General features: G+C 35.3%; 1 protein-coding gene across 2 annotated transcripts; it reads right to left on the bottom strand.

Annotated features, from left to right (window-relative positions):
* Nucleotides 1-10,924: 10,924 nt before the first annotated feature.
* Nucleotides 10,925-16,531, bottom strand: LOC132698517 (uncharacterized). 2 transcript variants are annotated; one of them, XR_009618384.1, is made up of 7 exons: nt 16,274-16,531; nt 15,791-16,002; nt 13,728-13,874; nt 13,585-13,672; nt 13,304-13,529; nt 12,926-13,115; nt 10,925-12,874 (listed from the first exon to the last, which is right to left on the bottom strand). XR_009618384.1 is itself a non-coding variant. In XM_060664633.1 (6 exons), the coding sequence occupies exons 1-6, from the start codon at nt 16,317-16,319 to the stop codon at nt 12,992-12,994; spliced, it is 843 nt and encodes a 280-aa protein (XP_060520616.1). In that variant the 5' UTR covers nt 16,320-16,530; the 3' UTR covers nt 10,926-12,991. The 2 variants fall into 2 exon arrangements, 1 of the variants encoding a protein (XP_060520616.1); XM_060664633.1 differs by having other exon boundaries at nt 10,926-13,115; nt 16,274-16,530.
* Between the last annotated feature and the right edge of the window lie 387 nt (nt 16,532-16,918).

Here is a 16,918-nt window from a genome sequence, read left to right as displayed (position 1 = left end):
AGTCATCCAAAAGCACAGGACTGGTGCAACAAAAAATTATAAAGCATTAAACACAAAATGGAAACTGCCGGCCAAAAGAAAAAAAAACGAACAGAAGCTCAATAGAAACAAAACCCGACAATACAAAATTAAAATGCACTTATCGCCACTATCTTCATATATTTATCTAATTTTTTCGCTTAAAATTTAATGGAATTCGGCCACATTTTAACAAAATAATGCCGGAAAATGCTGGAAACAATCGGAAAACTGTTGAATTGACGAACTGTCAGCCGTCGTCTTGATTGTAGAATTTAAAAAATATATATATTATCAATATTTCTTTTTTTTTGAACGGCGAAAAGAAATTTAACAAACTTTAATATTAACAACTTTTTTTATAATTTAGCCCTTCATTTCCAACAATACACTCAAATATCAATAAAACGGGTTAGCACATTATTATGCTATATTTCTTAACGGGAGAGGGTTATTAATCAATATTCAACATATAGGCGCAGTATTGTACCTATGGTGATTGTCACGGGTCCCGAGAGTGGCAAGTGAACGACCGAGTAATTAAATTAACTAAGCCTTAGTGGTTAAGATTATAATTATAGTGTAATTTCCGATAATGTTAGGCAAAATTCGTGCTTGAAAATGGCTAGTGTTCCTCAATTTGTTGATGAAAAACGGATTAGTAAAACTGCGCTTTGTAAAAATTATTACTCAACTTCTACCAACCAATCAAAAATAGTTGAAATGTTGAGGATAAAAGCTGCCCAAAGAGAAGTACAGGAAGAAAAGCAATTGTAATAAATGAAGATGAAAAGACGGCCGTCAAAAGAATAATACAATCTTTTTACTTAAAAAAAGAAATGCCCAAATTCCACATTGCAGCCATAGATAAAGAGAAATTGTGGAAAACTTTTAAAGAAATGAATTTTCGTTACCAAAAATCTCAAAAGAGAGAATCACTTTTAATACAGAAATAAGGAATTCTGAAACCCTCTTGGAAAAGGGAATAAAGGCAATGGACTGTGAAAAAATGAGTATGTTTGTGTGACTGAAATAGAAGAAAAAATGTGCAAAGCTTATAACATGTTATTAAACACTGTAGACACCCTTATTATTTCTCTACAATCCAACGAATACTCAGAACACGATGACAAAAATTTACAAATGTAATTGAATTGAAAAACTATTTTTGTTAATTAGTAATATTTATATTATTATTTATATATTTATATTTTATATGCGTCGGTTTTTTTTGAGTCGAACTACTACCGTTTCGCCAATCATCCTGTTGGGTTCTTCAGAGCTTGACTGAAACTGACTTGCATTTTACTCTCTACCTGCTTTTATATTGTTTGAGGGGGACGGAGCTATTGTGTTTACAGAAAACACACACAGACCGATATCTTAATGCATTGTCACATCCGGCCCAAAAATCATCGGTTATCAACTCTCTTGTTTACGAAGTCGTAAAACTATCTCAGCCCGGGTCATTGAACCCAGATATTAAGCGTTCACCACAACCTTCCAATAGCAATGAAGCCGAAAGCAATGGTACTGTTGTTCTTCCTTACATTCAAAACATCACTGACCACATATCAAAAGTTCTAAAGAAATATAACGTCAAAACCAGATTTACCACTTATCCAAAAATCTTCCCACATCTTCGATTCGTCAAAGAGAAAATTCTATTTGAGATGCCAGGAGTTTACAGCATTCCATGCATATGCGGCGAAGAATACATTGGAGAGACCTGACGAAAAATATCAACTAGACTCTAAGAACATGCAAGAGCCTTAAGACTAAGACAAATAAACTCATCAGCAGTTGCCGAACACAATCACGAAACCGGTCATAAAATTGTATTCGATAAAACTAAAATTCATGTATCTAATCAATTCTTCTACCAACGAAAAATTCGAGAGTCTATAGAAATCTATAAGCAACCTAACAATCTTAACCGCGACTCAGATCTTTACCCGTCACCAATATGGGAATCGGTCATCCGAGACGGTGTTTATGCCCCTCATTTAGCTCCGCCCCCTCAAACAATATAAAAACAGGTAGAGAGTAAAATGCGAGCCGGTTTCAGTCAAGCTCTGAAGAAGCCAACAGGATGATTGGCGAATCGTTAGCTAATTCGACTCAACAAAAACCGACGCAGGAGGAATCCAAAAGTTTTATAAAATGTAATAATATTTATTACAATATATCCATTTTCATGTTATTCTTATTTCTATATGTTTTTATTTACTTGCTCTTACAATAATTAATATATAAATCATCTTGCATTCTCTATAATTATCATCATGTTTAATTAAGATTGTATTTATTAATCCAATAAGCTACCTGTAGTAAATCCATTGTCACATTAATTTCTGTAACGATTCGAGGTGTGTAGGTCTTAAAAACAAAAATATGGAACTTTAAGTTGTCCACCCTGTTTAAGGATCCCTGTCATAGCAAATTTACTTTCATTACTCTCTGGCATTAAGAAACGAAATATAGATATATAGGTTATTTCAAAAAAGAGTGATGTAATAAAATATTTTTCGACCGATTCAACAGTAGTTATGGATAACTTAAACCATCAAAAAGAAGCATAGAGAAGACTCGAACACACACGACATTATCGCCTAGTTGACAACCAAACTATTACATATAGCAAATTTAGACAAATATCCTTATTTATCCAAATATCCAAGTGAAACAATTTGTTGCAAGACGCAACCAGACATTTAGACCACAAACAATACGACAACCTTAAACTGACTTGACAATCATCGTAATGTGTGGAAATCTTTCAGGTCAGTGAGGTCAGCCTATATTCTGAAATCACCTTCCAGAATAATAAAACAAATCGTCCATTCTCAAAGAAAGGTTTCATAAAACTATACAGATTCAAACACACGTTCAAGTCAAAGCCTCGAAAATAATTGTTTACAAAATGTTCAATAGGATTCAATCAGGGGTATAAATTTATAGGTCTGTGGGAAAAAAAATTAATTTGAATAAAAAAAGATATGGAAAATCTAATTTGAAGGTTTTGAAATTTGAAAATTTTAGCTAGTAAAAAAAATATTTTTTATCGGCTTAGGCCCCCAAGATTAGTGTGTCTGAGATTGGGGAGACAGTAAGAATCGGAATATTTTAGTTTATTTTCTTATATTATTTCGTCCACACGGGCATCGTCAGACATTCAAAGACGTCAACGCAAACGCATACACTCTTTCCAATGTGTGTACCTATACCCGATAAAAAGAAGGAATTTTTGAATTTCAAAGTGGCTTGAGTGTTCGTTGGGTAACTCCGTAGCCTCTTTGCGTGCCTATTGAGTTTTATTACTCGACACCTTTATGAAACAGACTTGAAGATATGCACTAAAGACTAATTATTTTTATTAATTAACTTGGTGTAATACGACCAAAAATGTAGTGCATTTATTGCTTTGACGTTTTAAGGTTTTTACAGAACCTTAACCTGAAATCTCCGCAGGACCGTGGTAAAAGCCATCCCATTAAGTAGGTCTTGCATGAGATGGACCGTAACGAATATTTGTAAAAACTTGAAATTTTTATTTGAAACCTAAATCGACCGTTTTAAATTTGATGCTGCGCGGTATTTTCGAATAAGTAGAAACGTTTATTTTAACATCCGGTGATATGTATAGATCTTAGTTTAACCTAAATTGCAATATGTTCGTATATATTACGGAGGTATTTGACTGTGATCCTTCTAGTAAGTACGTATTTATGTACGTGATTCTCGAGCTTTGACCCTGAAAGGCTGTTTTCACTGAATAGTTCAAAGAGTAAGGATAAGTACCTGTACTCTATTTATCTTACAGGTAAGTTTGAAAATAGTTATTTTTGTCTTGTGTTTCTGTCGATTAACAACATTCTTCATCTTTTATTTTTGTGTCTTCTACATAGTTCTTTGATTTGTAAACAACAACAGTCTTTTCTAAGAATATAGATTATATTCGTGGTAGATAAAAGTACGTCACAGATAAATATTTTTTAATGCATTAAAATGTTGAGACCGTGGAATTAAGCAGATGTTTCCTGTTACATGGAAAACAACAGAATTCGAACACGAAGTGGAGGTGGTAGTCGAACCTAATGAACGAACTACCTCAGCAAATAAAAGTACGGATCCATTCGTCTTCGGATGCTAAAGAAATTGTTTTGAATGTTTACAATTTTATAAGAAATTCAGAACGGGAAGTAGGAGCATCAATAAAAACAAGTGACGTGACCAAAGTTCCGAAGTCGAATGTAAGAAAACTTGTTGCAAATGGGTAAGTGGGTAAGTGAGAGAAGAAGAGAAGGTACTTCGCTGGTTTTTAAAGATCAACACGCAGGTCTAATTAGTCGTATAATCTACGACGTTTATAAGGTGAATAGTAGTTTAACTCTAGAAGAACTGCATAAAAAACATTAGTTGTGCCAAAGTTGCGTACTTTTTTGAAGACAATGGATTTTCTGTTCCAAACAATTAATAAACGTCGAGTGCTAATGAAATCTCAATGAATTTCTCAATGGTTGGTGGATTGTTTAAATGCAATTGAAAACTTTCGAGAGCAAAATAGCCCAATAGTCGAAACGTGGTTCGACACTCCTAATAATTCTTTATGCCGGGTCCAAAAATGGTTTGGTGGAAGATGCCTTATTTTTGTCGGTACCATGAAAACATGACTATCATAACATAACATAACTAACACAACTATCGCCAAATATTGTTATATAAGAAGAAATAACGCTGCACCAATATTTTGTAATTCGACAAGAGGCAGCTAAAATATCAGTACAAAACCGGTCTAACTGGGAAAAACGAGTAATAAAAGAGGAAAATATTTATCCAGAACGATTAGTGGCGGAGTTGATCATTGAACTAGGTCACGACAGTAGCAAGACCGACAATTTTATAAGCGACTCATACTTTATTATTATTATATTTTATATTTTGTATATTAATAATGATACCAGGACGGTCCTGGAATGATTACTCGGCAGGGTTTTGGAGTAATAAACAGTAGACAAAGCTAATCGCGGGGTAGGTTGTAAAAGCACTATATTTCCGGTCGAAGTTTATCTTGAAAACAATGCATGTTCGAACGAGTTGTTTTGATCTTAAAATTACATAATCAAGTTTGGGGGAAGAATTAATTTGACACCCTGTATATAACGCCTTGCTTTTCTTCGTCGTTTAGTGTACAGGTCCAAGTAGAGATCCTCGGGAACGACAGCTAAAACATGCCGATCAGCGAATTTATTTTTTGCCGACGCGCTCGAGAGCGCCGTGGCGCAGAAACCGGCCACTATGTCGACTCGGCACTTTCCCACGTCCTATAAAAAAATACATCGCGATGCCACTTATAAGGTAAAAACGCCAGTCGTTTTGTTTTCGTTGAAAGTGAAAAACAGGAAACGCACGGTTGACCACCTGTATCGGAAAAATCTAGCAAGCATTTTTTGTTTAGACGCCACCACGAAGAGGAAGAAGTAACCGAAAGTACCGGTAGTAGGAAAAGGAAACAGAAAGAAATCATCACAGAATATAGGTTATCTACAAAAACCAAAACGGAACAAGGATAATGCTTATAGGACGCATAAAATATTGCATTCCTACAATAGACAACCAACATATTAACGAACATTTATGAAGATCTTTGGACGACAGGATATACTTTTTCTACTTATTTCTCTAAAATACTCCGAAATTTTCTCCAGTAACAGACAACAAATGTCTCATTGCCTGTTAGGGTTTGTTTAATTTTAATAAAAAATTGACTTTCCATTGAGGTGTCTATTTGTTGGGGTTGTCATTAGTTTAGTATCAAATTGGATTAATTTCAATAACACCATCAAAGCCTTTTTTTGTGCTCTCCCCTTCTAGCCATTTGCAAAATTCAAACGAAAACTAGAACTGGTTATCTCTCTCTGGGTGCCAAAAGCAAGATTATAACTTTAATGAGGAGTCAGAATAATGTGTTGGATCCATAGGCATTAAATCAAATGATGTTGCATATAATTGATCAACTCTGGTCGACTGCAACTTCCGGTAAATCTTATGTGTTTTAGAGAGTTCTTTTCTTCGACTTGGATCTTTGGATGGATGGCGATGCGCCTGCTACTAAGCCTAATGACCTAAATCATGTGTTGAATGCCCTATCCGTTTTGGCAATTGGCAACTTTTATTCCGGTTCTGACATGGTTCCCTCTTGTGTTGGAACAATGTTATTTGTTGATAGAAATATTTCTCGCTGCTTGGAAACATGTGGTTTGAAACCGTTATTGGATAAATGGTTTTTCACTCTTCCTTTTTTTGTTTTTTTTTTTATGCCTTACCCCTTGAGGGGTCCGAGAGGGACTTTGAGATTCTCTTCACGGAGGCATATTTTAAGGGCAGAATAAATTATTCAGCGCAGGGTCATACTTAGTAAAAAAAAAACAAAAAAAACTGCGACATTCCTTAATGAGGTAAAGCATTGATTTAAAGCCATTGCTCACAGTTCTCGCTCGAAAGTGGCTTTAAATTCAAGCTCCCCTGTGACGTCCGAAGCGACTTGATAAAGCGAGCGTAAAAGATCAACAAATCCGTGCGAAGAATTGAGCAACAAAGCAAGTATTTGCGACGGTATTACGAGGCGACGACAATGTCGGGCTCGTGTTTCAGGATTACATAGAGCGTAATACGAGAGCGTCTCTCCGGCGACAGGACCGAAACAGCCCGACCGAACTTCCTGCGATTTTTTGCGTTTAAAATTTGAAAAGTGTAGATTTGCCCTTAAATACTTGTTCATTGTGTATTAATAATGAATTATAGTTTACTTAATGATACTATATTTGGTAAAGTAGATATGAAAAGAATATTAAAAAAAAATCATACAATTTGCACTGGCAGGGTCGAGTCCGGTCCTGGATGGCACCCCGGCAAGCGACGATGAACCGTTAATGGGCTCTGACGAGTAGATACACCGAAAATGAAAACCCGAATTGTACAAATCTGTCACAGGGGGCGCGGCGAATCGCATTGTTAAGGGACTCGGGGGCAGATTATTCGCGTCACCTGGGTGACAGCTCCCCGGTGTTGTTGCTGCGGCTAAAAGGCTGATAAAATTGGCAAATGTATGTGCGGTAAACGAGGACCGATCGCTGGCCGATGATAAGGGAAGCGTTCAACGACATTTAAATTAAAGCAGTGGTGAGAAAGTACCTGCAGTTGCTTTTCATATCGCCGTACTTTACAAGTATTGTTTGCATTCTTGCGACGTCGATGAAAAGCTTTTCACTATTCTGCGACAGGTAAAAATTTGTCGTGCATAAAAGAACAATCGATCTTTGCCACATTTTGAAGCTCTTATTCACGCCTGGTTCGGAGCTCTTAATATCGTTTGCCATATTATTAATGACTTTTTTTGCACTTCTGTTAAATTAACGCAACATTTATTTAAAAAATATATTTTTCTCGCAATGGAAACCGGGAGCTTAAGAAAGAAAATGGAGCTTAAGAAAGCCTGCTGTGCATTGCAACCCTATAATGATCAACCACCTAATGAAATTCTGGGCAGATCTCCTTTGAATATTAACAAACTGCGCACCATAAAAAGGTCCTAATAAGAAAGATGTCATTCAGTGACACCGAACCGAGGTTTTCAACTGAAGGTCATCCAAAAACTCAACAATTTAATTTAGAATCAATGGACTCAAAAGTAAATAAGAACTAAAAGTTCAGATTTTGACGAAATTATATATTTTGACATGCCAATTGCTTCGACAACACCGTGTCTTTATCAAATGTAATATTTACAAACCACCTGCTACTATATATACCGAAAAATGACCATAAAACCTTAATTAATGTTGTTGTGAGAATTTAAATTCAATAAAGGAGAGGTATTTAAATCTAACTAATCGTTAAGCAATACATTTGAATGTCTCATTTTGTTAATTTCCATGGCTTCCAATAAATTTAATTTTCTACTTTTTGTGGCTATATGTAAAATATCAAAATTGTCGTCAAAAATGTATTTTGCTTTGTTTAAGTATGTAGCACAATCAGAATCTAGACTATTGTTTTTAAATTACATTAACTCATTACATAATCGTATAAAATTCACTATCGAGATTGAACAGGATAACTCTATTATTTTTTTACAATTAACTATCACGAAAGCGCAAAACAAATGAGATTTTTCAATATATCATAAACCTTCACACACGGACTCATACATAACAACTCAAATCACCATTATACACACAAAATGGCTGCATTTAACTCTTTTATACACAGACTCCTTAATACGCCACTCTCAACAGACAATTACAACAAAGAACTTAATATCATTAAACAAATTGCACTGAACAATGGCTACAATCCGTCCATTATAGATAAAATTATAAATAAACAACAAATAAAGACAGCAGTAAACTCTATTTATCCGAAACCTAATACAGAACACGAACAATTTATAACAATTACATACATAGGAGAACCTAGTGAAAAAGTTTTAAAACATTTGTCAAAATGTGGTTTAAAAATAGCTTTCAGAACTAACGACGCAATAGGAAAATATTTCTAAAATCAAATGTCCAAAATCCCAAAAATCAGGTGTCTACAGGTTGAAATGCGGATCTTGTCCTAAAATTTATATTGGACAAAGAGGTAGATTCCTCAAGAAACGCATTAACGAACATATAAGAGCGTTTAAAAACAATAGTCTCCATTCTAATTATGTTACACACTTAAACACAGAAAAACACATTTTTGACGACAATTTTGATATATTACACACTGCCACAAAAAGTAGAAAATTAAATTTATTGGAAGCCATGGAGACTAATAAAATGAGGCATTCAAATGTATTGCTTAACTATCAATTAGATTTAAATACCTCTCCCTTATTGAACTTAAATTGTTACAACAACATTAACAACATTTTATCTTCATTTTTCGGTATATATAGTAGCAAGTAAATATAACATTTGATAAAGACACGGTGTTGTCGGTGTAGTTCTTATTTATTTGATAAGTGGATTTTCATCAATTAAAAGCCACCTTAGTTCAAACAATGGACTCGTTATTTAAGCTATAAGTCAGTTATCAGTTCTAGTTAGGGATTTTATTGCAAAAACTTTCTTTCTTTAGAACATGGTCCTAAAATACATCTGACATATTGGAATAAAAAAATGGATTTCAGTTTAGAACCTCTTGCACCAGCACGAATTCGTGGTTATTTACTACAGAAATTTCTTTGGTTATTACCCAATCAGATGTTAAAATAAATAAAAAACAAATCCTATCTTTTTACATTTACAACCCAAAATAATTATTATTTTCGTGGTATTCACTAGAGCGTGCTGGCAAAACCACCTGCGCATTAAACTTTATTAGGTATTTAACTTTATCGATTAGAAAAGAAAAATGTTTCAAATGAATGATAAAGCTTGGAATAAAGTAAAACATTGCCAAAAGAACGCATATGTTTGCTTTTCCTTAAAATCGCAAACATGGTCAAAATAAAATTATGAATTTGAACTTGCACCTAGCCCCTAGGATTATGTAAATTAGCGTTGTAGTTCATATTTGCGCTTTAGGACCTTCTATCAAAATGTATCTTATTGAAAAATTATCTTTTAGATTTAAAAAAAATTCCCTATATTTCTTTTGTTCAACTGTTGCAAATTCCCAAACATATTTCTTACACTGTCGAGCATAGTATCGATAGTATTGTTTTGAAAAAAATTCTATAGTTTCATTTTTCAGAGATCTAGATTCTTAGATAAAGCTTTCACTTCAGGGTTGACTCCAAATTACTGCAAAATATAATTTTTAATTCCTAGTAAATTAAAAAAATCTTCTTACAAAACAATCTGCTAAAGATAGTTAACTTTTATGAGAATTTGTCGAAGGGTTAAGGGTCTACCTTGTGTGTGAGAAACACGTTTCGGAAACATTAGCGCGCCTTTGTAATTGGCAAGCTATAAATTTAAAAAAAATAGTTTTACGCTGATAGGGGTCGACCGAATCGAGTCTTTAGTTTCTGGCCTCCGTTTTTAACGATCACGGGGTATGTCGAAAGAATTTTAACTCATTTAAATTTGTCACGAATTTTAGTCAAAATTTATAGCCAGCAATAAGTCAGGATCAATTAAATTTTAGTTGGAAGGGGCGAACCTCGCTTCCGACGATGAATATTTTTTATGCCCAAAACGTTTTATTTTTCTTTTACGCCACAAATTTTCGAAAAATAGTGTGAATTCAGATTGTTCTACAAAATTGTGAAGAATTTCGTAAAAAAATCTTTTTAAGCAATTAAAAAATATATATAAATGTAGTAAAAAATTTGTAAAATCACACTTTTTTACACAATAGTTAAAATGCACTATTTTTTTAAAAAAGTGTAGCTCATAAGCTTTTTACACATTTTTGGTAAGAAGTGCACACAAAAGCTAATGTATATTTATAATTTTTTAAAGGAAATTTCGTATTAAAAAATAGTAAATATCGAAAAAGGTATTACAAAATTTTCTACAAAATAAGCGTAAGTTTCGCTAGTTTTAGCTTTAGTTAGTTCTTGCGAAGTTTTGTAAAACATATGTGAATTTCGTTAAAACTCTAAGAATTCCCACGTTTTTTCGTTTTTTCAACTTTTTATGAAATTTTGTTAAGAAGGTGTGAATCTTAAAATAAAGGTTGCATCGACTTATGTCAAATGTCGGGGATCATTTTTCTACTCAGGTATTCCGACTTTTATTCACTACATGAAACCGGAAGAGCGAGATGACGTCTTCTAACCTTACGAACATGATACTAGTTTCGCAATTAAAAGGTTACAGTACACCATACACATGTCTCCAAGCGCCTAGACGAAACGCCAAAGAAATAAACAACCCAAAGCGCTAATTTGAATTTCATTTATTTTTAAATAAATACATTTACGTAAATCCTTATAGGTACTCTGATCAACGTTAAGAACAAATTATTCTATATATATCTTTTATATACTGCGTAATAATTTATTCGGATAAAGAATTATATCCTAAATGCACTCGCAGTAATAACCTAGATATGTAATCGTTTTTTTTCTCTATATTTTTATGGAAGACGAACGCATGGCTTTAGCGAAAATTGTTTATGAAAATTCATAATTGACTGCTCTATTGCTCCAGTTTTTGTTCTCTGGTCATGACTTTGACGCGGGTAGTAATTGACAGTCGTAAAGTACACGATCAATAGAAATTTTCATAAATAACTTTGTTCCCTTACTTATATATATTAACAGTGTAATTTATCCTATTTACAATAATAAATCGACAAACAAATCTGTGAGTATGAAAGCACCCACCCCAGTCTGCTTAAATCTGTTTCTTAATTAGTTAAAGACAATATGACGGACAATCCTAGCGGAAATGGCGGAGCTAACCAAAGCAACTGTGCGAAATCGGCAATAGCTTTAGGGGATTTTAAAGGAAAAACTAACTATATATCGCGAACTGAAATTTAAAAATATGAAGCCAATATTAAAAAAAATACATTAAGAGCAGCATCAGATTTGACCTTTCGCCAACTGTTTTGTTAGATTTTCTTTTAGAGAGGGCACTATCGACTTTAGTCTTTAGAATATTTTTGGTATTTTAGGAATGGTTTTTCAAACTTCGCGATGGATGAAAAAGATGTTAGTAGTTGCGATTTTGAGTATCGCCGGAGCCCGCCCCAAACAAATCTAACCTTTGCAGGAACGTCACTAGAAAACGTCAGTAAAATATGAAAATGAGTTTGGTCTAGATTTATTTCATGGATAATCACCTAGAAAATCGTGTTTTATACATAAACAAGATAAAGAAAAACCTACTTTCCCGCCTTCTGTCCTCACTGGACCCAGCCCGCAGGTAGGTTACCGAAATAGTGTGCGTTTTATCTGAAGTCTATCTAACCTTATAATCTAACTTGGTGCAGTATAATTTGTTGTGTTGTGGTGTATAATCGTCAAGGTTGGAGAAATCTGTTTCGAAATAAGTTCAAAGCACTGCTTGCACGATAATAATATCTGAAAGGATTTACAATGAACCTTTTGTACAATTATACTTCAACAGATATACTTCAACCAAATTGTTAATGGTGGATTCATGCAAGCATCCATTAATATTAACACGAATTTTAGATTTAGAGTAAAAATTTAATGATTCATTAGTGAGTCCAGATCGACATGCAACTTCACTAAAACATTAACATTAATATTAAAATGTTAGCCAACTTTTCATTAATTTCTTACGCGAAGTCCAATATGCGCATGTGCCTCATAAATGTCCGTCCTGTTTCAAACTCAACTTTTTCAATTTCTTGAAAACTAATTTTTTGATTATTTGCTATTTTCTGTAAACGAGGTCGAAAATGGAACGTTTTACTTTACAGAAGAATAACTAGGCAAGTAAGCATACGCCATTATTTTTTAATTAATTCATAATGCACAGTCAACTGTTGTTTTCTTAATTTTAATATTAAATTAGTGCTAAATTACTGTCAGTGGATGTTTGCGTGAGTTCAACCAATGCTATTCCGAAACTTTTGACGCTATACAGCCAGCCAAAAAACTTTTATCTAACAGGTTGGATTATTATGAAAAGTTCCTTTTTTTTAAAATTAACGTCAGTGCAGTGCTCAGATTTTTGTGATCCACTGCTGTGACAACATTTTTGAAATAATATTATTGACTTTTTTGTCGACGAAACCCGAGGGGAAAATCACTGGTATGTTTTAATGCAGGAGACTGAGGAGAACTGGAATTTTACAAGTTTTTCCTTTCAATGATTTCCCCTGGGTTCGTATATAATTTGACTGCGTTTTAATTTCAGCGACCGATATGAAGCATCCTGCCCTGTAGATAAAATAATATTCAAATGCGTAAGACAAGGTGAGTTAGAGAGACCTTATACTTAAGTAGATTCCCTAGATAAGTGTTTTGATGATATGATCGAGTTGGACCTGTTCCTTCCTACTCCATGGCGTTGTACTGCACGTTTTTCACTTTAAAATACCTGTATATTCCGTAGCCGGAGACTATACCCAGAGCTGCGATGGCTAAGGTGGAACCCACGGCAATAGGGGCGGTTTCGCTTCTAAAATGTAAATAACTCCGTACCAACAAATATAGCAACGAGGAAAGCTTAGAATGCTAGAATATTTTGGGTTTTTGACAAAATTTAATTTGCGGAGCGAGAACACATTTTAGTTTCCTTTTTAAAAAGACGCCTAATAATAAGTAAAATTGGCCCAAATCATACTCGGTTTTAAAAGGGTGCTCTACCTGAAATATTTCTGCGCTTTACACTGAAAAGACTCGGAAAAGTTCTCGTTCTTATACATAAAGGCCTGGATCTGGAGCTTGCGTAGCCACAGGGAGCCGTGGATATTTTTCGGCGGGTGACGATTATCCTCGGTCCTAAGCTGGACGTGTACCTCGTCGCACATGTATGACTTGCCCACAGGAGTCGGTATCAACTTCTCGTTACTGTACAGCCTCAATGTTTTGTCTAAAACGTGACACGTGCTGGCTCGCAGCGTACTTTAATAACTATCAAAGCTCACCTCTCGTCTGGATCGATGATAATCTCGGCATGTCAAGACTTACAGCTAATTCGGCCTGGGACAGGTACCACAGCTCCCCACCGGGAGTCTGAAACACGTAAAATGGCGACCGTGGGGTTTAAGTTAGCAGATGCAAGTCGTACCTTGGCAAACGCTAGCGAGAGGCTGTACCACTGCCAGGTCAGCTCCATTATCAGAGAGTCTTCGTTTGCGCAGCTGCCTTTAACCACCGCGTCGTTGGGGATGAGGGAGTCGACTTTGTCGTCGAAACCGTGTAGCTTCAAGTTGATCTGCAAACGCAAATATAGGTGCCGTAAATACCCTAAATTGATGCAATATTTTCTTTCTAAACATAATGGTTATAGTGGCTGATGTAGAAGATGCTATTAGAGATAGTTAACCGGGCGTGCCTAGAAGCAGGACACATATTCAAAAAACTAAATTCATGGCCATAAATAAAAACCTAAACACCGAATGCTAAACAAATATGGCTTGTTAAGACCCACAAATATTTGGAATCAACCATAAATGACGAAATTGATCCAGGCGAAGAAGTTAAAATTATAAATCAAATAGCTCCAAAGCCAATCTTCACTAACAGAAGCCTAATCCTAAGGATTAGGTTAAAGTTCAACGATTGCTATGTTTGGTCAGTGTTAAAAGAATAAAATAATTTATAGAAATTTAGCAACATAACGCATATACGAAGATGTCAACTTAAACCCACACCGACACAAATGGAAATGGAGCCGAAGTATAAAATATTGTAATTAAAATATAAAAAAAAATTATAAAAAGGCTAAGTTATTAAAATTTTAATGTCGGCTCAAAATTAAAAACGTCACGCAATCAAAATGGCTCCCATTTTGGCTTTGGTGATTTTTAATTTCTTTTTTCTACTCCCGTCTGTAAAATACCTAATTACCCACCGATCAAGTGTGCGGGAAGCGTCACTTTAGTACGTCAGTTTCGTTTCCCATGAATCCGAGCCACTTCGGACATTTTCGGGATTTTACCGCACGGATTTGGGAGCAATCGGATGTTTTCGGATATATTTCCCACGCTTTGAATTTTGACGTTTGTCAATTCTCACGGTCATGTCAGTGAATGTATTCGTGTTGTTTTGCGAAAATTTAACCAAAAACTAACGGTTTTAGAAAAAGTGTAGTATGCAACACTTTCCGTAAACTTTTTAACTCACTCGTTTATTAAAAACTCGCTCCGCGACGCTCCGCTCGTGTCAAATAAACTCGTGACGCAAATGACGTTTTCCGCACTTGTTGCATAACATACTATAGAAGATCAAGCTCTTAACTGATGTAAAATATTGACATTTTTATTAGTAGAGAATTTATGACCTGTGCACAAAGTAGCAACATCAGATTTGACCTCTGTCACTTCACCAAACTTTGATATTCGTAACCCCTGCCAGACTCCGATAAGCACTGGATTATAATTTGTAGAGTTTAAGGAATTACCTCATCTAGAAAAATAATCCACTGGATCCTTAACTTGAACTAATTACTCAGGTGTTATGATATATTTCCGAAGAAAGTCAAGCATTGGAATCTACGCTCCGGAGTTATTAATTTTATTATATGATATGACAATTTGTATTTCTTCTAGAATTTGGAAAACAACTTGATGCTAGAACGAAGTAGAGAACCGTTATTAAATGTAACATGTCTAATAGTCATTAAGTGGAATATTAAAAAGCCATAGAACAAAAAGTTAAACGAGACTTGTGGGAATAGGGAGAGTCGTAGGAAAATTGTATCACATAGTGAGTAGATGTAGACTTTATAAAAATCTTGAAATCAATTCTTTTTCCTTTCCGAAATAACACTAGATCGAGAAACGACTCCCCAGACTTCCCTCAGAGACAACAATCCCCATAACTCGATGTCTTTTTCCATTGTAAAATTTATTTCACTTTTTTATCACATCGGTGTCATTCCAGTATAGTTCGAATACACCGTTATCAGCACACGAAAGACCTCTATATCTAGTAGATGTAAGCTATATGACAAGGCAAAAGGATTTTCCTTGTCAAAAAAACAAATCTCATTAGGTTTTTTTTCAGTTGATCTGCATGATCCGATTCAACCCATTAAATAATTACATTAAAAAAAGAGTCGAAATATGTATTGATTTGTCTAAGTAATAAAAACGCGTAGCTACGTAAGACCCAGACCCCCTTCATTACCTCCACCAAAGCATCGGTTGTTAAAAGAATACACGTGGCATCTGTGTTCCTGTTTATCAGACGATAAGTGGCGACGTCACTTGGGGATTGGGAAGTCGTGGTGGTCGTGGACTGCGTCGCCGACGGCGGCTCTGGTTGCGGTTTCAATCTGGGCCTCGTGGTAGATTGACTGGCCAGACTCAGCGAGTCCACCAAGCTCGAGGCAGTAGCATCTGCAACGATCGTACTACTAACTAGCCAAAACTATTCATATGGCTTAATCTATTTATAGCAACAACCAATTTACAATTCTCGATCGCCAAACCAAGAACTGACAATCGAGAAAAAGCAATTTAACATATTAGTCCGCAGTGGCACGGTTTGACGACTCTTTGTTTCGCTAAAATCACGGTCATATGTCTCAGATCTACGTTCACCCTAAAGCAATGTCGATTAGAAAACCGACTAAACATCTGCCATTCGGCAAATCTGGAAATTACTTACAGATAATCAGCAATTTCAGGTAAATAGTGACGCCGAACGAATCCATCTTGCAGCACCCCCGTTTACAGCCACATGTACGTTTAGACTGTGTCGGAATATAGCGCAGACATGAAAGAACGGCAACTTTCTGAGTGGGCGTACGCAGAATCACCCTTTGATATCAATAAAGGGACGCATGCGGATATTCCCAGACGTGGGAGTCCATTGATGGGTTTGTATTCAGGGAAAACATGTATGGATGCCGCTGCAATGCGTCGTCAAATATTGTGATGGTCACCGCGTAGTCGCTATATAGGTATGAATAACACACCTACGCGGACCAAATGACGCGCGTACCGTTTCGGATCAAAAAGACTCCAGAAAAATGCGAAATAAACTCACGCACCTTAGTAGGTGACATTGCGTCTTTCCACAACTCACCTTCGAGCAGTTGGCCTTTCACACGTTGGCCCTTTAAATGTTACACTAAATTAAATCTAATCAGAATGTGCCAATCAAATTCGCTATTTGTTGATGCTAAAATTTCTAAAGCACAATTTATAAATTACATTGTGGCGGATGCGCAGGACGACCGAATAACTGGCAATTTTGAAGGTACACATATTTTGAAGTGAGGGCTACCGCATAAAACGAATAATATTTACA

Source organism: Cylas formicarius, unplaced genomic scaffold (assembly GCF_029955315.1).
Source record: "Cylas formicarius isolate icCylForm1 unplaced genomic scaffold, icCylForm1.1 PGA_scaffold_2__14_contigs__length_35257938, whole genome shotgun sequence".
NCBI lineage: Eukaryota > Metazoa > Arthropoda > Insecta > Coleoptera > Brentidae > Cylas > Cylas formicarius.
The sequence above is the reverse complement of the archived record's forward strand: the minus strand, read 5'-3'. Positions and strand labels throughout refer to the sequence as shown.

What these genes read in the sequence shown, in the direction of transcription:
- LOC132698517 (XM_060664633.1), bottom strand. Translation starts at nt 16,319, where the DNA reads ATGGATTCGTTCGGCGTCACTATTTACCTGAAATTGCTGATTATCT. An exon ending in ATCATCGATCCAGACGAGAG is followed by an intron (nt 13,530 to 13,584) that starts GTGAGCTTTGAT and finishes GTCACGTTTTAG; the next exon opens with ACAAAACATTGAGGCTGTAC. An exon ending in AAAGCGCAGAAATATTTCAG is followed by an intron (nt 13,116 to 13,303) that starts GTAGAGCACCCT and finishes TTTACATTTTAG; the next exon opens with AAGCGAAACCGCCCCTATTG.